The following is a 20,813-nucleotide window of genomic DNA, read 5'->3' as shown; positions in this document are numbered from 1 at the left end:
TGTGCTTCGTCTAAATGAAGTACGAGTCCCCTTGCGCCATACCAGTAAGACAATCCTCCAAGAGGCATCACACATACTTATCTCAAGTTATCTGACTGATTAAAAGTTATAAATATAAGGAAGAAGTCCTAAATATATTTTCGAGCTTAATTTATCGACTTCGCCTGCAGCTACGCATTGCACATTAACCAGCTAGACATTAGCTAAAATCATTTTCAACTCATGCAATATTGCTGTAAGAATCCCTAAAACTTTTTTGTAATCATCATCACAATTAACACTCGACACGTAAAGCTAATTATGGATCCAAAAATATCTCCTCTGCTCGATTGCAAAATCTGTGTACATGCATAAACAATCAACCTATCATGTCATTCAAACATCATTTCGTTTTTCTACTTTTAGTTTTGTTATTTTTTTAATCGCAATTTTTATTTCCAGGCTGTCAATTAACAGAGTAACAAAAGATTGCCAGCAAGAATTCCATTAACCTTTTCGTAGAAACTATTCCATTTCTGTGGTATAGAAATTATACGACTTTTTTGGTAGATGATTGTAATTTCATGTCTCTTGTTATCACAGGCAGGGAAGTCAATGTTATTACTGCTTCTCGTCCCTTAATTATTATTAATCATTGACCTTAATGGCTGTACATCTCTGTAAATAGCATCAAGGCTTCAACACACTGAATCTTTTGACAGTTTACTTGAATACTGAGACTGTTATTATTTCTTTGAAGACTTTGACGAGAATTTGCCCTTTTTGACTTTGGTTGCCGGTTGAGCACCCATTCTTTGCTGTTGGGGTATGCTGACTGCAGGACTAGCGCTCCACGGTGAAGCCTTGCTAGGTGGTTGGTGGGATGACTTAGTACTCGTTCCAAAGTCCGATTTGCTAGTACCAGATGCTCCTTTAACAGTGCCACCTGATGCACCCTTTGCGCCTCCGCTACTGGTTCCCTTCGAGCTGCTACCTGTCGCCTTCGACTTGGTAGAGGACGCAGTTGCTGTGGAAGCAACGGAAGATGTTGGAGAAGGTTGTTGAACGGCAGCAGCGTTGTTGTTATTGTTCGACGTCTTCCGCTCTTGAGCGGCCACCTGAGATTTCAAGGACTTGCTGGAGGTTGGTGAGGGCACCTCAGAGAAGAACTGCGCACGTGCTGAGCGCGGAGACACTCTTTTTCCTCTTTCGCTTCCATGTTTTGGCGATTCTGGAGGAGTCTTATCGGAGAGGGGAGGAGGTGCAGTCGGTTTAGACTGCGCCTGTATCTGACTCTTTGTCCTTTCTAGATGTCCAGGTATATGAGTCAGAGGTCCCTCACCGAAAGACCCTAGCTCACTCGGTGGTATAGGTACATTGTACGCCTTGCCTCGCGGTGGTTCGACACCCCTAGCCGCAGCAACGGTCGGACTAGTCGCAACGGACGGTTTGCTTGTTGTTCCATTGATATGCTTTGGTAAAAGGAAACCAGGAGGAGGGGTCGGGTAGGGGGAAGATCGCCCCATACTCTCTACATCACTTGAAGGTTTTGATCGTCGATCTATATTAGCACACATAGACTTGGGGCGTTCAGATGCTCTACTGACATGAGACCTACCTATTTGCGGGGACACTCCACCGGCCGCCCTGCTATCACCCGGTAATCGACTGTCCGACATCGAGGGGGATAGCTGGCGACTAGTTGGACTTCGTGCTACAATTTCACTATCCGTGTGTCTTTCGCTATCAGTGTCCGATACACAAGGAGAGTCTGTACTGGCCGAACGCCTCTGCAACGCTGGTGCAGAACCACTTGTTGAGGGTTGGCTACCTTCAAACATCATTTTAGTGGACAGTACGCGATTTCTATCAAGCTCTGCCAAGCGAATTTGAAGGTCAACGCGAGAGGGACTTTCGCTTCGAGGTCGAGCCGTTTTCCGATCAGTCTCTCGCAGAAGACCCATGACGTCGAACCGACCTTGCTTCACCACTATTGTCGGTTTATCGGCATCATGCCGTCGATCGCTTACAGACCTCGTGATGCTTACTTGTGGCTTCCTCGCGGTGCTATTCCCTATCTGAGACACATCGGGAGTGGAAGACGCAACGGGCACATTAGATTCCTGAACTGTCGTTTTAGATTCCTGGACAATCTCTGTTACTGTCGTTTTCTTTCCCGCTTGCGCAGTGTCTCTGTCAATAATAGTTACGTGCGGAACCCTACCGAAATGAGTTTCCTGAAACTGGGCATGCTCTGTTTCATCGATCTTAGTCTTGGGAGGTGCCTGAGTTCTTCTTTCTTTGGTTTCGGTGACAACCGTCTTCACCGTTGTCGAGGCTTTGGCGGGTTTCGTGGAGGCTATCTCTAGCCCGCCCCCTACGTGGGCCGATGAGATGACTCTGACCGGACTTCGCGGGCTTTTAGTCGGTGAAGACGTCAAGACCTCAGCACTCCGTGATTGTGATCGCCTGCTCTGTAGGTACTCTCCTTGCGTCTGCTGTCTCGGTGTGGTAGTTGGCTGTGAGGTTGCCCTGGGTGAAGTACTGTTTGAGGACTCCTCTTTTTGGCTAAACTGTCGAGGTGGTTTGGCGGGTGGCTTGGGTGGGGGACCACTGTCCCGTCGGGTCACGTCCGACTGGGACTTGGATCTGAGTAATAAATATAAAAGGACAATGAGTTGACAATTCAAGTGTTTAAACAACTGAGATTGAGTTAATGTTCAATCAATATTATCATAAATCGGAATATAACACAATTCAATTTCAGCTGACATCAAAACAATTGTTTAGCTTTTTGGTATCTCATATAATAGCATTGAAATGACGTTTTACAAAAAAAATATTTAATACAATTCTGGTACAGATACCGCCTTTGCTTCAGATCTATTAACAGACCGACAATTCCATTACTTTAGTCAAAGGAAGTTGTTTTTAATATCCAAATGCAAATGTACATCATAGGAATAACACACAAACCTAACAGTGTGACGAAATTTAAAGCGATTGTGTCAATAATGTTTCATCATCTTTCATTTTGTAAGGCACTCACTAAATATGTAACAATAAACACAGTGTTGGCATCGCCAATCAATCCAATTTAACTCTTGGGTTGGTTGTTTTCATTAAAGTATTGAAAAAAAAAAAAAAAGTTTGAAATATATATGACAAATTTCACGAACTCAATACTACCGATTTCACAAGTCTGTATCTAAATTTCTCTTTCTATTAATCCTAATAATCATTGCAAGGTTGATAACCATAAAAAACATTGGCTTCTTGAGTCTTGATAGTAAGTATTTATATACAGTTGACAAATCATGATAATAAATTTATGGACATTACCAGGGGCGTCACCAAATATATATTTAATGTTTCAGTATTCCACCACCACCATAAGTTACATTACAACTACTACTACTACTACTACTACTACTACTACTACTACTACTTCTTATACTACTACTACCACCGCTACTACTACTATTACCACCACCACTATTACTACTACTTTTACGTCTACTACTAATTCTACTACTAACACTACTACTTTTACCACTACCACTAATTCTACTACTACTACTACTACTACTACTACTACTACTTATACCCCTTCGTCGTCCTCCTCCTACTACTACTACTACTACTACTAGGCCCTACTGCTTTTTTCGTTGAAAAAAAGTTTTTAAAACGTAATTCCTATAAAAAGTGATGACACAAGTAGACCCTGTAGATATCCCTATTCCTAAAAAATAACGGTTTTGCTGGATTTTACTAAACATATATTTTTTCGTTTATCATAGCATTACTAAAGTTTTTATACTCGTGTTTTCCTTAATGAAATCAAACCAGTACTGGACTGTAAAACTCTTCCATTAATTTCCAGTACATGCTGATTCTTGTGATTCAGAGATTTATGTTAATAGTAATTCCTTTGTTCTTTCTATCAATTGCTAATCGAACTCTATTTCATGGGGAAAGTGAAATGAGTGCAATATAAAATCGATGACATTGGTCCGAGTAACAACATTGAGAGAAGTATTGATTACTACGGTATAATACCTAGGGAAACTCTATGTTATTCTATGTCTTGTAATTCTTTGTCTTGATTAGTTCATCGGGTGCCTACTCTGCATCGCATCATGCCTGGAGATGGTGCACACATTTACCTCTTGAGTTTTAGGGCGTATTGGGTTTGAATTCTCTCCTGATAATTGGTCAAATCGTCTTTGACCATAGCTAGTTGCCTGAGCGCCTAGATAATCAAACAAAATTATCGAACGAGGAAAAAAATAAAATAAAAGACATGTATACGACATAGACAAGAACGGTCAGAGACGACACAACGAGATGAAACATGTACGAACACACACAAATCCGTTAAGATGGGACTACACTAGATACAATTCCTACCTTTCTTCAATTCCAGTACGTGCAGATGGACTGGCATTCTGATCACGTGATAACCATGGGACGATGCAGTGAAAGGGGGAAGGAGAAGAAGGGTGAACGAAATAATGCAATGTTAGTAATTGACCGGGCATGCGGTATATCATTGTGACCACTACAACTCTAACAACACATCTAAAAAAACAATCTCTAAGGTTATGGTTGTAAATTATCTATCACTATCGAGCTAAAAGTTTTTGTTTTCACTATAAAAGTCAAACAGTTTTAGAATCCCAAGTGTGGTTCCATAAAATCCTTAGTCTTTCTGTCCACAAACTTTCAGACAACCAAGAGAGAGGATGAGATAGAAAGCGATAGTCACGGAGCTAAGCAATAATGTGTGGAAGAAAATGAAATAAAAAGGTGTAAATGTGAACACGAGAACACATCAATAGATAATGATACAGTCGGACGTGAATCCCGAAAAGGACGAGGTGAGGTGAGGTGCAAGGGGAAGGAATAGAAGGTGTGAGGAAAGAGAGAAAAATGGAACGAAAATATGATGAACAGCTAGGACAAAACATACAAATCGTCCCTATTTTCACGAAGTGACGGTAGTGAGGAAAATCGTCACGCAAAGTGAATGCAATTTTTTTTTTACTACCGTCACTTCGTGAAAACAGCGACGAAATGGTGACGGAGTAGAGAATGCAGCCGAACGTGGAATAACAAAAAGGTTCACAATGTCAACATACTGAATCAATAGAAAATAATGAAGCAGAAGGAGAAGAAACGGATGGTAAGAATGAGGTTTGAAATGATGAGAAAAAGAAAGTGATGTGAATGAAATGGATATGATGTATAAAGGAGGAAAAGAAGTGGCGTATCCATAATATGATAATGGGGGGGGGGGGGGGAGTGATCCCCTCCGCCGTTTATCGTAGACCAATTGAAAGTCTATCTTTCACTTTTCTGGGCTTTCAACCGACAGAGGTGGGCTACCCCATCTCCGTTATCTGTTGGATACGCCAGTAATGAGAAGGGCAAGGACGTTTTGACAGAAATGAAAATGGTGAATAAGAAAGTGAAAGAGGATGAGAAATTGCTTGGCAACCATAAACTTTATCTCTCTGCTCTAAATCGATTAAGTTTCTTTAGAAGTAGAATAGGCGTGTATATTTGAAGGTGCAAATATCCAACCATGAAGAACTCATATAGATTAACACTAGGGCAGGCAGGATAATAATTATGACCCTAATGACAACACCAAACTACAGTCAATCAGTTATTATCTGACATCACATAGGAATATAAGGGTGACCACTACTAGCACATCAAAAAGAAATGTTTAACATACAAACAATCGAAACAAATGATATAATAACATTAAAACATGAATATATTATGAGATAACTGTATAAATCAGTTCCATATAACCATGCATGACCCACATTTATAGAGAAGTAATTTATGGAATGGATGCCCATGCCGCAAATATTTATATTTGAAGATAATTTACGTGTAACCAATGCGTAAAGAATGAAAATATGAAATTATAGCTGGTGCGAATACGACAATATATATTTTGGGTGAAATGTGTCATTACAAAATTAAGGCAAAAATACAACATTGGCAACTTTCAAGAGAGGGTAAATAATAATTTAGTATTGCCCTTTGTAAGTATATGATTGAACTACTTACAGGAAAGCTACTCTCGATTTTGATTTGAAGGATTATAAAAAGAGGTAATTTCCATATGAATCCACATCAACCATTAATGAACATAAAATGTTACTTTTATTTTTCGTTTGCGACTTAATTTTTCAAAAGTAAATAGAGTAAGGTCTGTCTGCATTCGTATTATTTCTTTGGGCTAGGAGTATTAGCATTTTTTCTCCGAGATGTATATATATATATATATATATATATATATATATATATATATATATATATATAAAGCATAATTCATAATTTAACGAACTGTGGAGCAATTATTTCCATTCTATAACAATTTCCAAATGTTTAAGTCAGCCATTATATTAGTAAATATATATATAAGAAGTAAGGTCAGAAATGGAGAAAATAAGCTAGAAATTAGCATTTTCCGCAAGATAAATACCTTCACAATTGATTAATCACAGAAATGAATAGTTAAGATAATATGGGACGAAAGGGTTTCAATATACACTATTAATGGGAAGAACAGACAGAGCAAAAAACAACCATGAATCTGGGACAACACAAGAAAGGTTTTTATGTAAGCTGCGCTTTTTCTAAGGAGATCATTTTTGAGTAAAGAAAGGATAAGGCTTGGATGAAAGACTGCATGTCTAATGAACGATACTCCACTGAAGGAGAGATATTTCTTTTAAATATCCTTCTCTCTATCTCTTTCTCTTTCTCTTAATATTTGCCGGTACTTTTCTCAGGTAATCTAGATTTGTGAGAGAAACCGACATCATTCGACATCTGAGTTTCCTTTGATTGTTACTAAAACAATTGCTGGAAAAAATGTGACAAACTATTTGCTTTTTCTTTGTATGATACATTTTAGCTTGAGGCTTTCTTATTTCTTTGTACTGAGAAGGTAATTATATCCCTACAGTGCGTAACATTTTATGTTTTATGCTAGAGGATGTTCAAAAGCTAAATGATTTTCACTTTTAATTACTTGTCATGATCTGGGCACGAATGTGCAATATCATAAATATCTATAGCACCTTCTTTGTAGAAATATTGAACATTATCGAAGAAATAATTCTGGACAATATTTGAAAATTTCCCTATTTTCATATTGCCAATTAGTTCGATGTTTCAAACCGGCAGATACATTCTGAACACACGAGAGAGATCGAGAGAGCGTAGAGGGCACATTATGACCTCCCCCCTTCAATTTGACTCAGTGGTGTAAGGGAGTGACAGGGAGAGGAAAGACAGGGGGGGGGGGGGTAATGAAAAATATAAGAGAGTTATGTGAACCTCATCCAGTGTGAAGTTAGCCGGCCTTTCGGATGCTGAATGTCTATGGGTAATTAGTGGAGTCGAACCCAAGTTAACAGGATCACCGGACTTCTCTGCCGCTGCAGTAGCACAAACATTGGCAGGTTCGGAAACCTGCTTACGAAGCTGCCGGTAGATGGCGTTATTCTCCTCACTGGTAGGCGGCGGCGGCGCCTTTTGAAGGGGTTTGGTTTCTGTTGTCTTGACAACCGTTTTTTGCTGTGTGGAGGATAGTAATTATAATAGTGTGGATATATATATAGCATGGATGAAATGGAATGGAGCTATGAGATATTCAGAAGCAGCAAATTCAGGAGTGATACCCTTTTGAGAACATGTGCAATGCAAACATCATCATTACAAACATCACACAAATCACGATAAGTTACTGTTGGCCTATTTGATTTTTATAGATAGCCTAAGATTGTCATCCTTTGCAATCGAAGGAGAGTATATAAAATCCAAAGTTATTGATTCTGCTGACTCTCCTTTTAGCGTAAAGTATTTTCAAAACCATTTCAATAGGCCATAATTAATAGCGTGAGTATTTCATATTGTATATTTTTCTTGGATGTTTGGCGAGAGGGTGAGTTCGCCTCAAAACTTTTTTTCGGTTTACACAAAGAAAATCAATGACGCAAATGCTGCACATAATCTTAAAAGAATACTTGTACATGACTTATATGAGGCATTAATGATGCTGTTTTGCAGTTTTGTTTCTAGTGTGTTTCCTTGAAAGCCAGCGTGTATTTTGATTCATAGCAGAAATCAGATAATTGATATAAACAGTACTTCAAAATTTTAAATATTTTACCACACATTGATTAATGTTTTGCAGCTATCAATAAAATATTGATTACCATGAAAAGCAAAATTATAAAAACTCAGTAAAACAAGATTATAAACAATGTAAATACAGCACATATATAGTATAATATTGAAATTAGCAACTAAACTACATGGATATATATAAATAATGAAATTAGTAGAACAACAATTTAATATTCATCAGGCTATGATAGTTTGCAGATGCTGGCTTATTTCAACTTTTTAAGGATATAAATGACGCAAAGTTGGACTGGTATTTATGACTAAAAAAAGAATTGGTGACGAGAATGTTGTCTCTATAACACGACAGTTAGAGCAAAATCCATGTTAAGTGAATTATGATATTTTTTCTCCAAAAAGTGCGCATAAAATGAACATCTGCAATGCGATATCTTGAGTAGGGATTGGCAAACCACAAACAATTATCATGAGTAGAACATTTTGAGAAGTGAAAACAGAACAAATGATCATAGATGGAGAGTTTGTTTATGCGTGAGCAGGACAAATTGTGATGTTACAAAGAAACATGAAAAGATTATTGATAAAGCATTTAAACACAGGACACGTTATGGGGACGTTTGAAGCGCCAGGGCTCAAATTAATTCGATATTTAAGGGCGAATAATTATGTAGTGGATTTTTTTTTATTGAAAAAAGGGAACTGATTTGCAGATTTTTTTCTTCTCATATCCAAAGCTTATTTGTTTTAAACTAAAAAATATATTTCAGAAATGACTACCCAATCAATCCTATTAAAGCTGTCAATACATTTTCAGGAGAAGGAAAACAGTTAAGGATAAATATAAGACCCATGAAAAAAAAACACATGAGAAAGCAATGATTAAGATGAAATAAACACAACAAGCAACACAAAGCATGAATAAAACAACCCCTGAAAGCGAAGACATTACGAGTGATGAAAAATGAAGACAATGACACACAAAATGTTAGTAGGGGTTATTTAATACGTACTGTCTGTACACTTACGATGATTTGCTCATGGCGGCCGCCATTTTGAATCTCGGTTTTTGTCAGCCGGTCCGTCGCCTCAACAGCTCCTTTCAGATTCTGAAGCTATATTTTATAATTGAAGAAAGGATAAGTTCAGGGCGCCAAATTGAAAAGATAAATTAAATTTGATTTAATACGATGTTTGAAAATTGGCACCTTTCGTTCATTTTGTGGATGGGATTGTAGTCTAAATTGCCAAGAGAATTTGCCTACATTTCAGACAGTAGGACCTCGTTAATACATTCACCATTGCATATAATTCATGTTCATAATTTGCATAATCATCAAATATTTGCTAAATCACTAAAGAAAATAAACCTCACCTCTTGTAGAAAACTATCGATCTTGTTGTGTTCGAGACGTCTTGTGGCTAGACTGTCCTGCAGTCGTTTTTGTAAATCACTTCGTTCTTTCCTCCACAGCTCCCGATCACGTTGGTACCTTGCCTCCAGCTGACCGATGCGCTTGTGTCCGTCCTTCGACTTTTGCAACTCTGAACCAAGCTGTGATTGGGTAGTGGGGAAGGGACGGGGGTGAAACAGAACATAAGTGTTATCATATTGCTCCGATTGTCTCATTTTCGCTCGCGTGAACATTGCCAGCACAAACCACTGACCTCTACCTCCTGAACGGATCATCGCCCATTCCCATTCACTATACGTTACGTACTAAAAGGCTGTATTGTCTGACCGTTCATGAATATTCATGTTTTTGCTAAACTCGGCAAAATGTTTGCTTTTACTAAATGGAAAAATTACGGTGGGGGGTTGGATGAAATGGACATAATGAAATAGGCAGAAGTGATCTATGATAATTCATGCTTTTTATGTTTCGTGTGCTCGACCTATAATCTTCAAATCGCTTGGTAAACTGAGTCCAAAGTTAGACTTGTTTCACATGTGTATTATAGGCAATGACAAGCTTGCAACTTATTTTGAAAAATTACGGTGGGTGAACTTTCAAAAGTCAATGAGACATGAGGGCTCCAATGAAAGAGCTAGTGATAACGTACGTCGGGGTGGATGTGCTTTTCGTTTAAACAAAAAATGAATTTTTAAAGATTTTTAAAAAAAACGTCCATAGGCTAACATGTTAGGCTGCTGATTCTGATCATGCTCTGACGATAGGGGGCGTTGTGAAATGAGACTAAACGGAGCCATATGTTCTTCTTGGTTCTATATTTGTTGTCCTTTCTAAACTGCTCACTACATGAATTATTTACTTCAAATCGATGTTCATACTTCCTATACCCCCTCTTTACTTAATGTTAATTAACAGAACCTCCCTGGTAAGAGTGTTCAGCACTTAAACCAGAAAAACAACATAAACAAAAAATACACCAAATTTAATTGCATACAGGGAAATGTGAGCAATAATTCGATCTTATTAATCGCAAATAAAAGTGAAACATCGTCTTCATTCGCTAACGGAAATTAACGATTTCGTTAAAAAAACAAATAAAAATGAAGCCGTGATCTATCTTAACATTGGACGGTTGGGCTGAATTTTATGACGTCATTTGTCGTCGTAAATGTTATCATATACATTATGGACTTATCTATGGGAAGGAAATGAGAAGGAAGCGCGATACAATTATTTTATTTATGTTAGGCACCTCGTGAATACGTTCAGTCGACTTCATGCGTTCATCTTCCAGCATCTTCTTCGCAAGGACGCCCCCGGTGGCCGATCCCTCCCTGCTCCGCTGACTATCTCTTCGCTCCACCTCCTTCTGCATGTCCATCACTCGGTAGTTGGCCTCCGTCAGGAGCCGCTTGTGCTCGATCCGCTCCTGATCCCAGGAGGCCTGGAGCCGGGCCTGGAGATCTTCCAGCTTGACCTTCTTGAGCTTGGTCTGCTGCTCCAGCTGGGACGGACAAGTAGGGGAAAAAGGAAGGAATATAAATGAAAGCAAGGACGATGAGATGGATAAGAAGGATAATTTACATGGAGGTAAATATCGAAGGGAATATCGAAGAAATGAAATGAAAATATCAGCGGTGAAATAATAAGTGAAGAACCAAATGTGTCAGAGGAATCAAATAAATAGAAACAAGTCCGTAAAAAAACCCATCATAAACAAAACGAGAAAATGTTAGGAGGAAATTGTTACAGATGTAATGTCAAACGGCAACATGAGGTTCTGCTTATTTTTATGTGAAAAACCCACTAAAAGTAAATATAAAGCTTAAGAAGAATAGTGAAGACAATTCATAATATGATTACATACTGCTTGGAAAATGACCCAGAGAGCCACATGTTAACATATTTTATACCGACTGTATTTGGGGCTTCATATTGACTAGGATCTATGTCCTGTACTTTGTTATTGATTTTTTTTTTTGGGGGGGGGGGGGGGCAACAACTGCTATCACATAGTAGCAATGGTGATGTCATCATTCACCTGATCATTTACGATTACAAAGTTTTCTCTCGAGTTCAATTTGTTATCATAAATTGTTATAGAGAAAACCACACAGTATAGGTGTAGTGTTTTTATTCCTTAACTCTTCAGCTCAGGGATGTGGTCGTTTTAAGGATCAATCCCTAACCCTTGGAAAATAAAGCATCACTATGTCTTTTTGGCAAAGATGACACACGCTCGCCTGACCGCTGATCAAGGCTGTGTGGTGTCCATGCACCGGTATCAGGCGGTATTACACTAAAGGGACGAGGAAAATCTAACTTCTTTCCCATAATCAGCCGATATTACTTGGAGCTCTTGAGGTAAATGAATCATTAATGAGACACCGGGAAGCAAAATCCTGATCCTGACCACATTCGGGACTTAAACATTGTTTTTCATCAGGAAGGTGACACATTCTTGGTAGAATGATGGTGTTGCTCATGTAGTTTATCATTAGTTCGGAGCCAACATGGTGTCTAGTCATTTACTTTAACATAGAGTAAACGCACTTCTGGTACTCGATACACGGTGTTCCTAGTCCTACAACATAATGACTAGCTCAGTAATCGGGTGATTGTGATTCACAAAATAGCAGACAGGTTTCTCCGTCAACCATGTCAGCATACACTGATGCATTTGCAATCTATTCTAGGTTTCGAAAATCATGATTTATTTTACAACGTGCGAGAATTTAAAGAATACATTATAGTCTACCACACTGGTCCATTTTTAAGAAATATTTTGAAATAGTATACGCAACTTACATGTACATTGTTATGCGAAAATCAAGCATTCTCGGTGGATTTTTCTGCAACGCCTCTTTCATGGTTTTCAAATGCTTGACAAAACCTTTACGGTTCCTTTAACTTCATTTCAGGGATAAAAAAGGTGACTTACTCGAGTAATCCTGGCCATCATTTCGTTCCTAGATACCTCCCAGCCCGCCTTCTCGCTGGCATAGCTCTTCTGTAAAACCTCTCGTCTATGTTTCTCCTGACTCAGACCGGTCGCTAGCTTCTCTTTCTCGTGTTGTGCGTTCTCCAAGACTTGTCGAGATCTCTTGGCCTGCAATGATCAAATTATATTTTCATATTAAACCAGACCGACATAAAAAGCTTTAATTATATGAGAACCACTTTCTCAATTCATTCTGAGTCTTCTCGCTGGTAAAGCTCTTCTCTTAAACCTCTATAGTCTGTTTTTCTCTTGACTCAGAATAGTCACCAGCTTCTCTTTCCCTTGCTGCGCATTTTCTTGGACCTGCCAAGACCTCTTAGCATGTTAAGATCCAAGATTGAATTTAAAATATTGTGGCAATCTTTGGAACAGCTGTTACATAATTATGATTTCGAACATTCGTGAGAATTTAATGACTTGAATATGAAACACGTATCAGCGGATAATTTGAAATAGTATTCATCCGAAGCAATATTAAATAATTCCTCCCAAGGCTATACAACTATTCAAAAGTAAACAAGAGTTTTCTATTAAAGTGTAAGATGAGGCAGTAGGGGGTATATACGTACAGCAAGATTCTCCCTTTCCTTCTCACTCCTAAGACTCTCCTTCTCCCTATCCGCGTTATCAACAATCGATCGCAAGCGATCCAGCTCCGCCTTCGATTCGTACAACTGCTCCTTCTGGGATTGGTAATCGTTGGACTCATTCTCCAGGCGTTTCTGCAAACTCCCCACCTCATCGTTAAAGTACTTGGTCTCCGCCTCCAGCTTGAATTTGGAGGCGGTGATCTCTGCTTTCCAGACTTTCTCCTCCCGGTGGAAACGGTCTAAGATCTCCACGCGGACCCGCTCTAGGCGCTTCTGCTGGTTGCTGAGCTGGGTTTGAGTTCGCTCTATTTCCTTCTGTTTCACTTGGACAGAAGACTCTTTATCCTCAATCTGCAACAAGAGCAAAATATGTTTAGGACATTTAGGACATTGTTCTCAAGCATAATGCACAAATATCCACAATGAATGGGGAATTGATATATCATTTGATTTTCTCTGGAATCCTTAATCGGTTGAACAAAAACATTAAGCTCCACTCTAGAACGAGCCCTAATCATAAAGTAAAATACTTTAAGGACAGTACTAATGTATCTTTGAAGGGAAATTTTTAATCCCTATAATAGAGGCCTAGCTTCTCGTTTAGAAATGTCTTCCTCACTTTAATTTGATTAAACTCGTTTATTTCCTTTATGAAGTAGTTATCTCAGATCGGCACACATGTGCATATTATCATAAGGAAATACCATACATATTAAATTTACCTGTTGTAGAAGTCGACGCCTTTCCTCTTTGAATTTAGTTTCGCCTAACCGATAGGTTTCTACCAGCTCCGTTGCTGCTTCTAGTCGTTGCCTGAGTTCATTCACCTGTCTCTTACTCTCCGACTCGCTCTTACTCAAAGAAGCTTTGAGCTCCTCGATCTCCTTGATCAACTTGGCCCTTTCCGAATTCCAGGCGATTTCCTTATCCCTGCGAACCTGCTGAGCTTTGCTGAGATCATTCTTGAGGTCTCCGCGTTCGTTGTCCCAAGCCGACTCTCGGGCTTTGAGGGTACTGTTGAGTCTGTCCACGGTATCCTCAAAGCCCTTTCTCTGTTGAGACCACTCGCGCTCCTTGGTGGCCAGCTTCTGTCGGAGCTGCTCCGGGTCCCTAGTCGGACTTCCCTTAGGACTTCCGCTAGGGCTACTTCGCTGCCGCTCCGCAACGTCCTTCTTCTGAAAGTCATCCAGTGATTTCCTGCTCCCGTCCAGATCACGCTCAAGTGATTTTAATCTCTCGTTTAGATTTTCGATCTCTTTCGATTTAGTCCTCACTTCTTTTTCCAAATCATCAATCATCATGTTCTTGTCCTTGACTCTCAAGCTGAGTTCTTCATCAAACTCTTGTCGTAACCTACTCGAGTCGTTCTGTATGTTGTGCTCGTGCTCCTTGAGAGCGTTCTCAGCACGTTGCCTGGCTTCCTCTGCTTCATCAAGCATAGCAGTCAATGTCATAACACTGTTCTCCAACTGCTCTTTCTTGTTCAGAACTGCTTCACTGTCGGCCACCAAATGGTCAATCCGTGTTTGAAGGGGCTGGAGTATCCTCTCGAGCTCATCTCGCTCCATCTGAAGATCCCGGAGCTTGTCTCGCTCCATCCCGAATGTATCGCGTTCCCTTTTGATCCGCACTTCGTTTTCCGACTTTTCTTGTTCGGTGTTTGAAAGTTTGGCGTGCAATATGGTCCTTTCTTGTGTCAAGATGTCGTTTGAAGCTTTGAGCTCCTCGTTCTGAGCGGTCAACTAGAATGGAATGAAAGAAAAAAAACATAACGGCTGTGACTTAACACATTTAAAAACCTAGTCCAGACTCAGACTAAGTGATCACTGTTTCAATTATTTAAATGATGAATCTAAAAACAAGATATATTTATACAATAAATATCGTAAAATACAAAGCTAAATTCAGTTTAGATTGGATTATGTAACGACAAAGACATCTTGGTTTTCAGCTTCAACGTAATATACATGTAGCTTTCCTTTTACTAGTGCATTTTCGTCAAAAACAAACGATTCCGTAAATATAATCAGACTTTCCAAGCTTTCTCATGAAATGTTAGTAGAGTGTTCGACATTATCAAATTTACTAGTTTCCGGTTACCTTCCAGAAAGCAAAGACTGGCACCAGGAAAACATTCAACTTTAAAGAATAACCATATCCTTACCTACCCTCACCCTTTGTCCTCAAAATGTCTTTCTAAAAGAGAGTTGCAAGTACTATTTGAACAATGTCTGCTGGTCAGTCCACTAAAGGACATCTTCCCTGCTTTAATTGATACCAAACACAACAGCATGTCCGCGTGCTAATCCATTGCTAATCGATAATAGAGCAATCATCCGCTGTAAGCCAGGCACGGAAGGAATTTATTAAACCAAGGGCAATCCCCTTGATCAACCCTTATTAAAAGGAAGTCATTTTCTAATTCTGGAGAGCGATGACCATACCCTTTCCATCTTGCTCTTGAGGACCTCTGCTAGCTGCCTGTACTTCCAGCACTCGCCGTCCAGGCCTTCGACCTCCGTTTCGAGTCGCTGGAGCAGCTTCTGGGACTCTTCGCGTTGGGAATGTACGGGGCTGGAGCCAGATGTCGAGCGCTTCTGGGAAAATGTCAAGAAGTAAATAAAAAATGGTGACGAAGTTAATCGCTAGATGTTAAGAATACTGCAATAAAACCTACCTTGAATCGAAAATTCATCTACGATAAATGCAGAATGGAATACTAGGAGTACTATTAACAATTAGAATGAAACATTAATAACATTTTACCAAATGCATTCACTGCAAACAAACTTTCCCAAATCTCCATCAAAACATTCAAAATCAGAATATAGTACGTCTTTCGTCAACCCCGAAAATGAAGTTATGATATTGAAGCTTTAGGCCAGGCAATTAAAGTCTCGACAATATTTGCAGCTGTTGTGTTTCTTGAGATAATATCAGAGTAGCTTTAAACAATTAATCCTCAATCTTCCTCGCTCTCTCTTTCTCTCTCTCTTTATCTCTCTCTCTCTCTCTCTCTGATTTACTCCTTGTTAGGTCTTTCTGAACTAAACATAGTATCTGAAATATGGATAAAGCAATTTGTGTGTTTATATATGGTGATTTAAATTTCATCTCGTCGAGATTAAGTCGTAGAGGATGAAAAACAAACCTTACAAATCGGCACATGCTTGGGCAAGGACTCGGAATTAGGTGAATGGGAAAAAGCGACCTTCGAATTAAATCTCTCTAAGGATAGGCTGATGATAGAGCTTATATTTCAGGACTTTAATCACACTGGAGGAAGGGTTAGAATATGAGAGATGAGTCGGATTGAGAGTCGATGTCTTGCCTTTTGCGAGGCAGCCTCTATTTTTAAATTACATACTGCAAGAAGTATCACTAGGGAATATATATCATGTAAACGCCCTTCTTCTCCTTCTCCTTGCTCGTGTTTCATTGATCATAAAGACAGAGTATGATTTTATTGAAATGTTCAGTTAAAATAACTTACATTTTATTATTTGATTGCATTTAAGTCTAAAGAACTGAATGATTATTCAAGTCCAACAATTCTGAAAGGAATGCAGGTGTGTTTTGGGGAAGTTACTGGACTAAAATTTAAGATGAATCAATACATCATAGTTGGTTGTTATTAATACAGGAAAGTAATAAGCCTGTGTGGGAGACGATACGTTGATAGATAGATAAATTAGATATATATGCCTTTCTTAATATATAGGGAATAATTAGATTGGATTGTTTTAAAAGACAAGGAAACCGTTACTGTTACCGTCTTGCATCATGCAGATTCTAGGATTTCTCAATAAACCAATCATCACTATCAAGACTTTAAAAATGGGTAACATCATAATGTTATGATATAATGTTCACCATTGTGGTTATTCTTAAAGATCATTCCAGATACAACTATCTCTGTTCTCTGTCATTCTAGAACACTCTTGCAGTGTCATTCCGCTCCCTATCATGTTCCCCTCCCAGTTGGCGTATACGCAGAGCCATGAAATGGAAAACAGAGGAGGGATTAACATCGGGGAGGGGGGGGGGCAGATGGAGGAGGGGTGATCCCCTTCCTATTTACCATTTCTCCACCAGCTTGCTTCTCTAGGTCCGTCATCTTGGCCTTGACCTCATCGATGCGATTGAAGAGTTGCGCCCTCTCTTGGCGCCACTTCATACCCTCCATCTTGAGTTGAATCATGGAGCTTTCCTTCTCAAGCTCATGCAGTGTGTCGTATCTTTCTCGCTCCTCCATTATCTGAAATTAGAAGATAGTTAATAGCTATTAATGCCTGAAAACAGAAATAAAGGAAATACAGTCAAACCTGTCTATAACGACGACCAAGGGAAACATAGAAAGTCGTCCTTGTAGACAGGTGGTCTCCGTAGACATGTTGCTTAATAGTACATGATTCAATGAGAAACCATTTTTAAGGGAAACAACAATGTGGTCTTTGTAGACAGGTGGTCACTAAAGGAGGTTTGACTGTACTATCACATTTAAAATTGTATCATAATGATTTCCTCCACCAGCTCATGAATGGTGGTATCAATCCCTGTCCTCCATTATTATGAGTGAGAGTAATCATCATCATCATCTTGTATTATTTTCTGTACCCTCGATCTCTCACTTCTTTTTGTCATTGTCTACTCTTTGTATTATGACCGTGTTCATCTATCTTTGTCGTGTAAAGTATTGTCTTGTCCCTTTCTCGTCTTTGTTGGCATCCCCCATTTTTCTTTCCCCTATTTTGTAGTTCCTTTTGTATTTACAGATTAGGTAATTTAATTACTCATTATTCGTAAGTATCTTTTGAGGTGTTCACACTTGTACAAGCATTGCTTTTTAGTGAACCCCTCTATTTCCAACATGTATTTCTTACATTTGTTTTAAATGCTTATAATTGATTTGTAATGTTTTGTTGGAAACATGAATAAATTTGAATTTGAATTTGAATTTTGAATTTAATGAACGGGAACACCATATCATATTGAGAGTTATGGCTACAGCCCACAAAACTGACAATCGACGAGACCGACATCCAATGAGAACACCAGCCCAAGAGACTGACAACAGCGGTCTCGCAGGCCTTCTGAAAAGTTCTTATCAGAAGGCTCACTAGACTCGATCATCGCCCATGAGAGAGTCATATTGGTCTCGGCCATGGGGCCTTCTAACTGGGATCTACTGGGTCTGGGTTGACCCATAGAGTACCCTAACATGAATGATTTTACAATCCTGTGGAAAAAGGCAATCAATATCTGGTCTTACGCAAGTTTGATAGTTAAAACCAAATGGATGTTTTTGGTCCCCCCCCCCCCCCAAAAAAAACAACAAAACAACAAAACAAAACAAAACAAAACAAAAACAAACGACACATCAAAAATCCACGGCACATTTCTTCTAAATTCAACAAAGCGCAAGTAAATCTTAAGCGCTTGGACCTTTACAGTTTGGATTTCATAATTTCATGAAAGTTTCTCATAGTAATTGGTTTCATCTAATTTGCAAAGAAAGAATGATACAGACATAACCATGATAACATTTGATGCTGATACACCACATTTCCCTTCAAAGGCAATGCTCTAACGCTGTAGGGTAAGTTTAACTTCATTCATCTCCTCTCTTAAGCTCTCTGTCGAGTATCAACCCTAGGAATTGTTTCGTTATAACTTTATTTTGTTTTATTATGGGGACATCCTGTACCGACATGACTCATGGTGTCTTGGGGTTTCGTAAGTCAATTTCAAACACCCTACTCTAAAAAAAACGACCACATTTTAATTCCATTTTTAGATCATATTTTAAAGGGAGAGAGAGACAGAAAAGCAAGAGATTAATAAAGACTATAATAGAAAACAGAAGAGACAACAGACGATAAAAATACAGTAAAATAATAGAGAGAGGGAGAGGGAGAGGGGGGGGGGCAATGATATATTGAATTTAGTTCAATGAGTGACTATTTTCTATAATAATTTCAGTGACTATTCTTTGTCAAATTTCACGAGGAAGAACATTACGGACAATCATTTTTTTTAAACAATGACCTTTGTTAAAATTTTAAAGAAATTGTATTAAACATAATTTATGTACGGAAATCCAGTTCTCCTAAAGTGATGTATAAACCCAAATTACAAGGATACAGTGTGAATAGCAATGTAATCTATCCATCACTGATTTACATGAATTGGGTTTAGGTTTACTTGTTGTTTGTACTATTATTATTCAAATATTTTTCAATAGAGCATAGACTGACATGAGGAAATCAACATAAAGCATATATCATGCGCACGATGTTTGCGATGATAATTCCCCTTTAAAACACCCAATACGTTGTTCATTTTCCCAAACTCTGAAATATAAAACCCGTTTCCCTGGAAATAAATCTAGAAAGGAACACGAAAGTGACACGGACTTCAAGCTTCTTTCATTACCTCCTATACCAGACAAAAACTTTGCAGAAGAGTTCAAACGTTCACGTCTACGTTTCCCCTAATTTCTCTTCATTACCGTCAATATTCCCCTTTCCTATTTCGTTTTAGACTCCACGACTAAACAAGACAATTATTCCCTTTCTGGTGCAAAATACACACAAAAAGGAAAGACGACTGTTTAATGACCACATTACCTAAATATTCAAATTATGATAATAATGAAAATATAGAATATTTATAATCTTATTCTCGGTCATAATTATGCTCCTTATCATTTCTTTGGCAAATTATAGATTCGTCATGTACTTTTATCACATGTCTCATAAAACCACACACCTATCTTGGTCCAGAGTCCATACGGAACGGCACACCCTTTCAAGATTTCTTTTTTTTCTGCATTACCCCCCCCCCCCCCCCCTTCCCCCTCCCCTCATACACACAAACACACCCCTCACTAAAACTAAATATCTCTTTACTTTAAGCAACCAAGAGGATGGACATGACTTCTACTCCAAGGGTTCACCGACAAACACATTTTGAGGAAGATAGATATTAAGGATACATGGATCTATTAATGTACCCAAGTGTCCAATAAAGAAACTCAACTTGCTAGACTCTATCCGGGTATGGTGGAAATGGTTTCTTAAAATAAACCGCTTTCCTCTATATATAGTCGGGTGGTCCAACTTGTTACTTCAAGCCTCTTCGAGCGAAACATTGATGCAGCCAAGAAAATGAAATCTTTATCATTCTGACGTTACACATGGTAATTTTTGCTTCCATGGAGTGTAAAAAACATAGCTTTAGAGAACCTTTTAAACCTGATTGTCTAACGCTGGATCTAATTCGCTTTTAAAAGGTAAATATGAAGAAAAAGGGATCTTTTCTGTAACTTCTGTATGAAAGTGATAAGAACAGGAATGATTAAATCTCAGGTAAATTGTAAGGTCTACTTTTGACGCCATGTAGCTTGTTTTATTTAGTTAATCAAGGAAAGAAAGTGTATCAATGAAATTGCGGACATTTCCGATTTGTATCACGTTTTTTTATACTTCTTTTAAAACATACATCTACATTTTTCCAATCTCCGCTTTAAAACAGAACCATTATCTCACAGATCAGGTAAGTGAGAACTAGAATGAAATTGATGCCGTTGAAGCCCTTGGCCGACATATTTTCTTGCCCAAAATAACTGCGAGCAAGGCAACTTGAACATGAATT

At 38.6% G+C, this 20,813-nt stretch overlaps 1 protein-coding gene across 1 annotated transcript in view; it reads right to left on the bottom strand.

Annotated features, from left to right (window-relative positions):
* Positions 1–631: 631 nt before the first annotated feature.
* LOC578090 (myosin-2 heavy chain-like) overlaps positions 632–20,813 on the bottom strand; it is a 64,578-nt gene continuing 44,396 nt past the window's right edge. The window contains exons 11-21 of the mRNA XM_030973999.1: positions 17,239–17,415; positions 15,602–15,754; positions 13,880–14,899; positions 13,137–13,508; positions 12,508–12,675; positions 10,819–11,070; positions 9,527–9,706; positions 9,165–9,266; positions 7,345–7,584; positions 4,390–4,427; positions 632–2,628 (exon numbers count right to left, since the gene is read on the bottom strand). Coding sequence (XP_030829859.1) covers positions 726–2,628; positions 4,390–4,427; positions 7,345–7,584; positions 9,165–9,266; positions 9,527–9,706; positions 10,819–11,070; positions 12,508–12,675; positions 13,137–13,508; positions 13,880–14,899; positions 15,602–15,754; positions 17,239–17,415 — 4,605 coding nt within the window. The 3' untranslated portion in view covers positions 632–725. The remainder of the gene's footprint in view (positions 2,629–4,389; positions 4,428–7,344; positions 7,585–9,164; positions 9,267–9,526; positions 9,707–10,818; positions 11,071–12,507; positions 12,676–13,136; positions 13,509–13,879; positions 14,900–15,601; positions 15,755–17,238; positions 17,416–20,813) is intronic.

This window comes from Strongylocentrotus purpuratus, unplaced genomic scaffold (assembly GCF_000002235.5).
Source record: "Strongylocentrotus purpuratus isolate Spur 01 unplaced genomic scaffold, Spur_5.0 spur5_scaffold_7, whole genome shotgun sequence".
NCBI classification, from domain to species: Eukaryota; Metazoa; Echinodermata; class Echinoidea; order Camarodonta; family Strongylocentrotidae; genus Strongylocentrotus; species Strongylocentrotus purpuratus.
This window is presented reverse-complemented; position numbering and strand designations above follow the sequence as displayed.